This window comes from Empidonax traillii, unplaced genomic scaffold (genome assembly GCF_003031625.1).
Source record: "Empidonax traillii isolate 1590-97213 ecotype Southwest subspecies unplaced genomic scaffold, ASM303162v1 scaffold155:size2260171, whole genome shotgun sequence".
Lineage (NCBI taxonomy): Eukaryota > Metazoa > Chordata > Aves > Passeriformes > Tyrannidae > Empidonax > Empidonax traillii.
Window position 1 is genome coordinate 1,316,831 of NW_020955348.1, and position 11,839 is coordinate 1,328,669.

Consider the following 11,839-nt stretch of genomic DNA (forward strand, 5'->3'; position numbering starts at 1 on the left):
TGGCATTGGAGTTTTATCTATTTCTTAATTCTGTCTTTTTTAATTTCACATCTGCTGAGTTGTAAACTCCCTCCTCTCTCCCCCCCGCCCTTCTGTGAATGTCTCTTAATTGCCTCATGCTGTCCATCATCTCTGACTCAGTTTGTGGAAAGCAGCAGCTGGCAGGAAGGAGCTGGGGAGTCTCCAGACGTTGTACCCCTTGGAGTTGACCCTTTTACCCTGTTGCTGGTTTTCCAGAGACTCCTGTCTCTTTATTGCTTGTCTTCATGTTGTCCAAAGTTTGGGGGGTTTTCCTGGTGGTAATTTTAGTGCTTTTGTGCAGGATGTGCTGTTTGGTACCAGATGATAGTGTTTAAAAGTAAATGTTTCTAAACTCACTAAATTAGTTGGGATAAATATTATTGGTTAAAAAGGGGCAGCTTTTAAAAAACGAACAAACAAAAGCCGTAGACTTTTCCCTAAATTTGAATCTTTTCCTCTGTTAACAGTTGATTGACTTATTTGTTCAAATTAAGAACAAACCAGTACCAGACTATAGTGTAGCAGTTGTTACCCTCCCCCAAAATATGGCAAATAAATAACCTTTTTAGAAAAAGGAACTCCCTTATATTCACTGTATTAGCCTAAGAGGTGGCTGAATATTTAAGTATGAGAAGTATTTTACAGTTAAAAATACTAACAAAGACTACCCAAGCCATTCAGAATACATCTTAATCTTTTTATTTATCAAAACACACACACTTGAGTCTACAAAACCCCATGTAACAGTTTTCTTCTGGGTTTTGGTGGTTTATATTAAATTCACTTACATCTTGAAGACCATTCTGAACAGACACACCACCATTAGTTTAATGTACCTTCAATATAAAAATGCGACCCTGTAATCTATGAAAATTCTCATAATTTAAATTTCATAAAAAAAGCTAGAGATGGTTCATAATTAATTACAGTGGCAAAGTGCTGTGCATTTCCATTTTAAGAATTCAGAACATTCACATGTACCTCTCAAAATGGCAGAACGAAGTTCTCTTGAGCTACAGGGGGAATCAGAGTGTTCTCCAACTCCTTCTGCTTCTGCAGGAGGCCCTGGAATACATTAAATACAAGGTGAGTGTTCTGTCCTCCCCACACAGCCTGAACTAATGATGTGTCACTGTTCCATAGCTGAAAACAATTTACCTATTGAGGATTAATCCTTTTTAAGTACCCAACTTCAGAAAAAGCAGTAATAAACTCATGCACTCAGTGGAGAGGGAACTTCCCTATAGGGTCCTTGTAGGTCCCTGTAGGTCCAGGGGGTCCCTATGGGGTCCCTGTAGGTCCAGGGGGGTCCCTGTAGGACAGGGGATCCCCATGGGGTCCCTATGGGGTCCCTGTAGGTCCAGGGGGGTCCCTGTAGGACAGGGGATCCCCATGGGGTCCCTATGGGGTCCCTGTAGGTCCAGGGGGTCCCTATGGTGCAGGGGGTCCCTATAGATTTTGGGGGGGTCCCTATAGATTTGGGGAAGACTTGAAGTGTGCCTGGACTGATAGCCAGTCCAGTTTCCAGGGATGACCATGCAGAGGGAAAAAGGACTTTTCCACTATAGAGAACTGAATCTCCCTCCTTTGTGTAGTGTCTCTGCATTCACATATTCTGTTGTATTCCTGGATGAAGCTGAACCCCAAACCTTGATGGGGATCATGAGTCTCAACAAAAGTGATGCTCCGAGATCAAGGGCAGCATTGCCATTTGAACCAGAGCAGTGTCAGATGTTTCAGGATATATATATATATATATATATTTATTGTCAAAAGGGTCAAGGTTCCTTCTTTGCTAATGGCTCCTTTAAGAATTGAGGAAGGAGAAAACCTGTAAGAAAAAAGCCTCCTGGGAGTGTACCCTTGCCTGTAAAGTAACACAATACAGGTATGTCAAGTATATTCATAAATTTAGAATTTATCTTTTTAGTGTAATTAACAAGATCATTTATATTGATACATCTGGCACCTTGGTCTGCCTCTATTTTAGACCTCTCAGAAATAAATTGATACCAAGGAACTTAAAATATAAAAGGTATTTTTTTTCAGAGTTACAAGGGCTTTTGATGGCACAGCTCGGCACAGAACTGATGCAAGCAGAGTGTATTACAAGAATTTAGACACATATTCCTGGTGGCATGGAAGCACAGCAGCCTGTTAGACTTAACTTAGGATCCTTCAAAGGCAGCAGCTGCCTACTTTCAATCCCTTGGTGGATTGCTTTCCAATTAATCAACAGTACATGCTATTATTGTTAATGAGTTCGTGTAGCTCCCAGTCCCTGTGTCTATAATTACTTCCATTACAGTAACATGTTACAAAACCAACTCATAAAATAAACGGCCCTAAATAAAGCAAGAGCTGAGAAACAAGTAACATTGAAAGCTGACAGATCCATGTTTATCACTTGGTCTGCAAAGGTATCAGAAGGGCCTGGAGCACAGAATGTGGAATATTTACTGAGGGACCAGCAGTGAGCTCTGTCCTCCCACAGCCATCGTGGACCACAGGCTGGAAGTGCCTTTCCTGCCTTAGGAACATTATGGTGCTCTGGGGTGTACTTGACCTGGTGTGACAGGGGGTGTTCTCCTTTTTCTTAAACTTTGGCCCTTCTTTTTCACAGATAATTCACTTTGCTGGGCTTATCCCCTGATTTTTGATTTCAGTGAGGAAAACTAAGTCTGTTGCTTTTTCCTGTTGCTGCTGTAACCTGAGACACAGGCAGACATTTGCTGTCTTGTAAGAACTGCAGCAACAGACTCTCCCTCCCTTTGGCAGGGGAAGGCTCTCCTATTTTCCCTCGTGTCTTCCAATTCCTCTGGGCTGTTACTGCAACAGCCCAACTGTATTCATGGATCACTTGGGCCGGGTGTGGAGTGCAAGGGCTGAAGCCTGGCCAAATAGTCTGTGAATTTCTCCAGACAAAAGAATGCTAAAGACTGGCCAAATATGTTGTGAATATATATATATTTTGAACCTATCAATCCACTATATATATGTATATATAAATACAAACCCCAAGACTAATTATCTTCTGAAAAAAAAACTCAAATCTTTGTCTAAATTGTATTTTAGACAAAATACTGCACTACTCATTCTTTCTCAGTGAAATAACTGATGCAAAACAGGTGTCGTCTGCAGGAATACACAATACTTAGGTATACAAATATACTGAAGTTCAACAGTTCATGTCCTAAATGCATTCTGCAGCTGGCAGGGTATTTAAAAAAAGAACTCTACATGTTTTAAGTTAACTCTCTTGCAGAACCAAGATCCATTGGAAGACTAACCTTGCCATTATTTTTTAGCCACTGTTAAGACTTGAATATATACTATGCATCAAAAATGTAAACCTCTTTAAATATCTATGCCTTCTGTTCACCTCAGCAAGCACAAGGATCAGACTGTGCTTTGAATCTGGCTTCACTCTTAATCCAAATGCCACTGGCAAATGAAGCCTGAATACAAAATACTTAACAACTGTAGATATTTAACAAAAATGTTAATGAGCATTGAGGAAGATCTAGTCCACCCCATTGGGAAGCTGCTGGGAACTGGCAGCTTTTCACTGTTCTTGGGTCACAACTTTTCTTCCTCAGCTGGGGAGTGTTATGATCCTTCCTTTGCACAAGGAATTTACCTGCAGCTGAAACACCACCTGTGCATGTCAGTACTTCAGTCTTGCTAAAGCACAGCAGGTAATCCAGGGAATCAATAACATTAACTACTGGTAATTTTGGTACTTCAGTCTGTCAGATTTATTTCCCTTTGATTCTTTATGAAATTTTCCTCCCTCAAGGAAAAGAAAAAGAAATACTGCTGCTAGCAAGAAAGTTCTTTTAGAATGGAGCCACTCAAAAAGCAAGGGAAGGTACTGATAGATGTTTATCTTCAATGTTCTTCAAGAACCAAATACAGATCTAATGTAAATGTGGGGGTTTTTTTGTCTTGCAGCCCTGTCAGACCATTTAGAAGCACAAAAGAGAACTGCTCGTGTCAGGACCTGCTGTGGGCCACACCTTGTTGCCAACAGGTGGAGTATCACATTCACTCAGGGTTTAGTAACAAGATACAAGTAATTTACTACAAAGAGAACAACCTGTACAAACACACCCAGGCTTTAGTCTCAGGAGCTCGTGTATCTGTAGTATTAAGCTAATTTTCATTTTATTTTCAGAAAATCTGACTGATGGACAAATCCTAACTTTTTTTTTTTTTTTTACATGCTAACAAATAGCTGTCTTGGAAGGATTTTGTAAGTGTTTGCACTTCCAGTTTGCAAATATACAGGATTTTTCCAGGACTGACACCCCTTCTGTACCAGCCCCACTGCTCTGTTGAGACTCAGCAGGAACTACAGAAGGGGAACTTCATTAACAAGGTTCTAATGCTGTGTTAAAACACTGTTCTTTTGAAATTCATACACTTTTAATACAGACAATCCTAACTATGGAAACAAAGCCATTTCTCTTGATTTCAAGTTTCTCGGGCACTCTGGTGTTTCACAGCTAATGTAAGGACTAAGGAGTCCAGGGGCTGACTGGAAGGACTGGCCAAAACTGGAAAGCAAACTTAGTAAGAGGAAAAAAAAGTAGAGGACAGGACCCAAAACATAAATCACAATATGGAAAATGAATTAAAGTTTATGATATATAATAGTTTGCAATATTAATTTTTACTTAAGTGTATATATATACACATGTATGTTTATCCACTCAGTTGTTGCTTACCTGGCGTAATTTTGACAATCCTTTGAGAATTGCTTGTTGTCTCTCTCTAACTACATCAGGGTTTAGAAGAGGATCTCTAACGTGATCTGAGCTAAAAATCTGTCGTGGCATTTGGTAAGAACCTAGAAGTAAATGTACATCAAATCAGTTAACAATACTCTTTTTTATTTTTGAAGCAGTAAATTTTCACGGTTTGTGAAAATCAGGTTTTGGTTGCTATCAAGATTATAATCACTTTTTTTAAGTTAAACAATGCTTGGATTCCTAAACTCCAATCTATATACAATAATGCCAAAGAAATGCAGTCATGCTTCATTAAAGGTAAACAGATGAAAAAGATAAAATATTTTTTTTTGTTGCTGTTTTGATTTTTTTAAAAACGTTTTTTGTGGCTGCTTTGTTGGGTTGATAAAGAGCATCGTTTGGCTGCACAGCCTTTGCCTTTGCGTGCAGTGCTGTGACACACGTGGATGACTCCAAAATCCAGTAAAAACAGACATAAAATCGGTTAAAACTGCAGCACTTGCATCTACACCACTGTAACATTTCTTCTCTCCTACATGCATCATTTCAGTACCATGGGGCTGTCGATACTGTGGGTCGTGTGTTGAAGGTCTGGTCACCGGTGCCTCGGGGTCGAGGCAATACACCTCGTTTGTTCGGACGTAGGGGACAAACTGTGCCGAGGGAGGCCGAGCAGCCTCTGGGGCAGGAGGGGAGCTCCTCTGCTTGGGATCTGCCTTGATGCTTTTCTCTCTCCTGCTGTTGTTGTTGTGCCCCAGGAAATTGGAAGCGTGGATCTGTCTCTGTTGGACTTGGAGTAATCTGTTCTTAACTGCTGGAACAGGTGGCGATTCGGATCTGTACGAAACAACTGCAGTTAAGAAAGGCCCAAACAATACTTAAATGATGTAATTAATTTTTCTCAACCAGCAGAGAAAGGAATCCTCAGAGGACAGGATTTTTTGTTCATTTACTCTGCTTTCATAATGGCAGTCTGTCTGGTCATGTGCATTTTTAATAGCAGACAATAGATACATGTAAAAAGTCAGGAAAGAAAAGCAAGTGCATTTCACTATTGATGTATTTCTACATTTCATTAATGCAGAGCACTGACGTACCTTTCTTCATTCAAGGGCTTCTTACGGAATTGTTCTTCCTAGGAGAAAGCAAAGTCAAAAGTAAAACAACAAATCTCCACGTTTTTACATTAAAAGCTTTGATTTTTCAGAAGGGGTTTGTTTTGAAATTCCAAAAGGACTGTTTGACCTGGGTTCAGCAGAAAGGTATTTATCAATTTACAGTGTCTATGAATTAAATTAAGCAAATTATAGGAAGATGTTCTTCCATTTTCTATGCCTTTGGCAGCTCTAAGCACTATCAAAAAATACTATATATATATTTCTATGTCCTTGGAAAGCTGCATTTATAAACTGAAAGGTTCAACCCAAGGCAATGATTATTAAAGGAGAGGTCCAGATTTTTTCTGAGAACAGCAACAAGAAGATTTCAGTGCTTCAGTTACAGAACTGAACTCCCATCCTGACGAAACTGTGTGGAACAAGACTCTCAAAAATGGGCATCACTGTCGTTTTAAAGCCCAAACAGTGACCCACCTTCCTGCCTCTGTGCCCCTTATTCCTCCCAGCTGTTTCTTCCCGAGGTGAGGGAGACCTGTCCCAGTCTCCCCCCTTCCTTGCACAGAGGTGCCCAGGGGTGTTTCTTTCCATCAGCTGAAGCAGCTCCATCTGTCTCCTCACTTTGTTTTCTTCCCTTTGTTTTTGTAGTTGTTTAGGGTATCTTTCTGATGCTGGAATGTATCTTTTCCCAGGCTTGTTTATGTTCCAGTCAGGTCTTTTGCTGTATTTTTCTGAAGATTTAATTTGTCTTTCCTTTCTGGCATACTGGTCATATAGGTCACTGTAAGTGCCACGAGTCTCTTTTCCTGATATTTTATTTTTATCTATATACTGCATTTCCTTCTGGTATTTTTTGCTGTTAGAGGTTTCTTTATATTCTATAGAAATATCAGGTGATTCGCAACGCACAGTTTTTTCCTCAGCTGACTCAGTGTAGGCTGAAGTATTAAAGTAATCTAAAAAAAAGAAAGAATTGTATTTTAACTCTGAGCTATTGAAATTACTTGGTTGACTTTTGTATGCATATCAATCTACCATTATGATTTTAGTCAAAAATGGCTGTTACAGTTTTTTATAAAGCTTTTTTATTCTTTTTTTTTATGTGGAAGACAGATAAGACCAGTAGAAGCAAACCCAGTAAGGAAGAGGAAAACCTCAAAAGACTGGAGAACAAAATCAAGTCATTGTAAAGGAAAATGTATGTCAAATGAAACAACATTCTTTTAAAATGTAGAATTCTATTTCTGTCATAGTACCCAAAAGTAAAGAGCAAAACACAGCTTCTCTATAGTTTTCCAGCATGCCCATGGTTTGGTCATATTCACAGCACTACTGGGAATAATTTACTTCCCTGATCCTTATTGTCCAATGGAAATAATTTGTTCAATTTTTAAATTATCAACAATCCCGCTTTTCTCTTCACTGAGAGGCATTCACAAAAACATTATTTAATTTGTAAACTCTCCGAATTCAGAGTAAAATTTCCACCAGCACTGCCAAAACCAAAAATATCATTTATTTAGTAGAATAAAGTGATACATTCTAATATACCACCATGCCTATGTCTGTGCAAGGATTTCCTTCCAGTTTTATTCCATTCTGACCCCCAGTGATTTCACAGACGCTGCCTGTGCCTGTGCTGAGCTGCATCAGAGCGCTCGTACCTGTCTGCACAGCCGTGTCCTTCCGAGGAGAAACCTGCTGCTCACTGGGGCTCTTGACCTCATCAGGAAAGCTGTTACTTGGATGTGAAATGGCACAATTGCAAGTTTCACATTGTGCATCACCTAAAAAGCAGATGAAATTACTGTGAGCTAAACTGTTCCATTTAGGAACACACGTTCAGTTTAAGCTGTGCTATTGAGTTACCCGATTACTGTGGTGTTTCTTTCTGTAATACAGCACTTGCTACTCACTCAAATACAATATTCTCCAGAGTAGGCAACACTTGTATTTATTTGGAAGGTAAATAAATTGTAATGAAACTTAGTTTGTGAAGGAGCTGTTTCTGACCCAAATGCAGACAGGGAAACAAACCCCAAAAAACCCCAACCCAGAAAACAACTTGCTTTCAAACCCCACAGGAACAGGCAAAATGAGTAGGAGAAGGCTTGGACTTGCCACCACCAGGATTGTTCTGAACTTTGCAAATGTCATGTGCCTTCTGAACCACGTCTGGAATGTGCTGTTCTTGTTTTAATCTCTGGGCTAATTCCTGAGCTTTCTCCATTGTCTGATAGAGCTCTTTGGTTTTAAGAGTTGCAAGTTCCTTAAAAGAAAAAAAAAAAAAGGCAAATATGTGATTGTTTTCTTTGAGAATAAAATTAATGGGATTATTTAATCCCCATGTAATCCTCGAGGTTTACATATATTATTGATTTGGGAAATTTTTTTTTCTAAACTAAAACTAGTTGAGTAAATGCAATATGTAACATATAATTTCTATGATTATTAAGGATAAATTCAGAACCTCTGCTGTACTAATGAAAGATACTCAATCCTAGCATAGAAAAGTGAGCATTAAGATCCTCAGAGTTATTTGGATATTTATTTCCTTTCCAAAAAATTCTTTTTCTTCCCTAGAAGCCATCTGATATCAGCCATTTGTGGCTTCCTGCAACATGTGGTTTAATGAAACCAGGGATCCACATTTCTGCAGGTTTTGGAGCAGTGACACTATGGAATCTGCTACTGTTCCAAGCAGGAAATGAACAGTAATAGCTGCTACTGTGGCAAAAGGAAGAATGAAACATCAGAGGAAGCTTTTAACTTTCTGCACAGGTAAGAACATGTCCAAATGCACAATTTGTACTTCCCCAAGGTCACAATGTACTTTTGGTTTAACTTTTATATGAAAGCAGTATGTAAAGCTCAGTAACAGCTACAGAGGGCAAAGCTGTAGAACATGACTGACTTTTAAAATTACTTTTCCAGACTGTATTCTAAGAAGTCTTTAATTCAGACTGAAAGCACATTCAGTCAGATGAACTCCAGGCTACTGAAGCATCTTAAAAGCATCGAGTTACCCATAACAATAATTGCATCACAATTTGCATTTTGCAGTGGATGTTTCTGCATTATTTAAAAGTACATTTCCCTTTTTGCTACTTCTTATATTTCTCTTCCTGAAAAGGCCCTTGTACAGGAAAAGAAAGTTGCCTTATGCTTGTGTGGTGTTATAAGTTTATCAGTTGAGGGAACAGATTTAGATTTCAAATCTCAATTTCACAGTTTTCATTTTCAAAATGATGAAGTGCCACAATTTTGAAGGTGAGGAACGAGAACCATTTTCCTCAAAACTCAGTCATGCTACTGACTGTCTGCACTACAGATAATGCAAACCCTCACCTCCTTTTGTTTTTGTTTCAGCATTTCTTCTTCAAACTGTTTCTGCAGTTGTTCTTTTTCTCGTGCCAGGCGCAGTTCTTCCTGTTGCTCCTCCCATTTTCTCTTCTCTTCCTCCTGTTGTTTCTTCCTCCGTTTTTCTTCCACCTGAGCCATTATTGCTCTCTACCAGTACCAGAGAAATAAGGAAAAGATGTAACACTGAGGCATTCTAAGCTATTTATTCATATACTTTCATATACGTGTGACTGAATGCAATCCTGTCAAACAACTGTCCATGCAATCTACAGCATAACAGTCAAGTGCCTGCCTGGATTCTGGTATTAAATCTCATGCTTTCTTCAGGAGACAACACACCTTTTATCTTTCCTTCTCATTAAAATGGTGTTAGCCTTTGAAACAAAAGTCTACCTGATGTTCTAACTGTTTCTGCCGCCTCCTGTCTCGCTCCTCAATCTGTGCAGGGTCCAGGAGAGCCGTCATTGAACGGAGGAAACTAAGAACAGAGGAACATGGAAATGTTTTTAATCATTGGAAAATAACCCTAAAGCCTTTTTTAGTTAGAATCAGATTTCATTTTCATCTTGAGGTTATCCCATTGTATTAATTTATAATTAGGAAATTAATTTTTTAAGGAACAAAGTAAGGTTATTTGCAGTAAATGTTATTAGTGAACAGTGGAAGCACTTGGGTCTTTCACAAGTGAAACAACAGGTAGTTCTGAAAAAAGCAAAAGCCAAATTAGTAAGATCCAAAGATCAGATTTAAAGAACCCCTTTTTTTTTTTTTTTCTAATTTCTGAGGTGGTATCAGAAATGTACTGGCTGGGAAGATGATTATCCTTACACAGCTCACTCACCTGACTTTCTGAGTCTGTTCCAAAGCACCATTTTTAGCAGCTTTTTCTGCATTTCCCACCTTTAAGGGCATGAGATTGCCTAAAGCTGCAGGTGAAAAAGGGTGAATAAAAGCAGTCAGCTCCTTAGGGTCAGGTGACAGGCAAAGACTTTCGGGCTGCTTTTTGTGCATTCCATTTAGGGGGTGTTGTGCATTAGCATTAAGGTGGTTCTTAAAAGAATCAAAATGCACTGCCCATCTGTCATGCTCTTCTGCCTAAATAAATATCAAGCAACAAAAAAAAAAAAAAAGAAAAGCACTCAATCACACTGTTTCTGTAAAGTGTGCTTAACAAAACAGAATATACATATTTTGTACAGCAGGAACATCAGAAAAGCTGTGTCAAGGAGCTACAACACAGACAGCAATGAATTCCTTAAATGGGAAAACAAGTCTGTCTGTTGCTTAAAATGCAAGTCAGATCAGGAATTACACAGCTGATCCATACTTGGTCAGCAAAACCATCACTACTTCATTTTCAGAATAAAACAAACACTGGAATTTATAGAATGAAAAAGTGTTGAAAAATAAAAGAGTAAATTAACATAAGTACAGGCTTTTTGGTCATGTTTTTTCAATTTATATTACTATTCTATCCTATGATTTTTCTAACAGTTCTGGGCACTGCTTGTTTGAGAGGTCAGGACCTGCCCTGCCACACTCTGCTCCTGTTGTGCCATTATTCTCTCTCTATTAACAAGAACAAGTGGCTTCTTTTAAACTGTCCTACATTGACACCCTCCATTTTAATTCTGGACAGTAGCAGAATCAATGTGCTTTGGGCACAGATATTAATATCCAGCTTCCAATTTTCAGCTAAACATGCCTAATCTAAAATAATCCTTCCTTAAAAAACCTCTTCCAGCAGCCACTACTGCCATCCCAGCAAAGTACCTAAAACTTCTGAAGAGCTGACACACTGGGTGTAAATCTCTCTTCTGTACCACCCAGGCTTATCTTTTTGGCTCAGTTTTGGCAATTGGGACATGCCAATATGTCACTAATAAAAGATTTTTTTACCCAAGGGGCCTTTGTTTTGCTACAGGTACTGAGAAGGTTTTCACTTGTGACTGAAAGAACTGTTTCCCTGGAGGGACTGGAGAATGACTACCTAAAACTTGCATTCTGCAAGAAAATACCTCAAATTCTGCAGTCTAATACTTTTTGAGTGTCCTTTATATAAACTCGTGTTATGTGTAGGTACGAAACCAAATTGGGCAACAAGAGGTTCTTCAGGAGAGTGGGTTGGAAAACTATTCTAATATAACAAGCTGTGGCATTAAAATGATGAATTGCTGTCTAGGAATTGTGTAATTGCTGTAAAATGCTTCAGGTGGGAGTAAAAACAGTAGCCTTGTAATCCAGAAGGCCACAGGCTATGAAAATTCATATCCAACAAGTTTTGGTAACCAGGCTTCTTGTTCACCAATAATACAAAACATCTCATGATGCAAAGACAGCTCGTGTACGGTGAAAGATAAAATCCTGGAGCTGAAGCTGTGGACAGTAATTTGGGATTCTAGCAGCAGTACAGTCTCACTGCAGGATTTTTTATTTCAAAAAACAAAGTCTTTGGAAAAGTGTGTCAGTATGGGGCTGTATAAGAATGCAGAGTATTCCACTGACCTTAAAAAAAAAACCAAACCAAACCAAACAAACAAACAAAAAAAACAAAAAAAAAAAAAAAAAAAAAAAAAAAAAAAAAAA

At 38.8% G+C, this 11,839-nt stretch overlaps 1 protein-coding gene across 1 annotated transcript in view; it reads right to left on the reverse strand.

The window, feature by feature from the left end:
• Positions 1-704: 704 nt before the first annotated feature.
• Positions 705-11,839, reverse strand: part of CCDC66 (coiled-coil domain containing 66) — a 20,058-nt gene continuing 8,923 nt past the window's right edge. Inside the window, exons 9-18 of the mRNA XM_027884759.1 lie at positions 10,095-10,348; positions 9,647-9,731; positions 9,239-9,400; positions 8,012-8,159; positions 7,555-7,677; positions 6,368-6,846; positions 5,873-5,910; positions 5,329-5,612; positions 4,752-4,873; positions 705-1,086 (exon numbers count right to left, since the gene is read on the reverse strand). Coding sequence (XP_027740560.1) covers positions 1,006-1,086; positions 4,752-4,873; positions 5,329-5,612; positions 5,873-5,910; positions 6,368-6,846; positions 7,555-7,677; positions 8,012-8,159; positions 9,239-9,400; positions 9,647-9,731; positions 10,095-10,348 — 1,776 coding nt within the window. The 3' untranslated portion in view covers positions 705-1,005. The remainder of the gene's footprint in view (positions 1,087-4,751; positions 4,874-5,328; positions 5,613-5,872; positions 5,911-6,367; positions 6,847-7,554; positions 7,678-8,011; positions 8,160-9,238; positions 9,401-9,646; positions 9,732-10,094; positions 10,349-11,839) is intronic.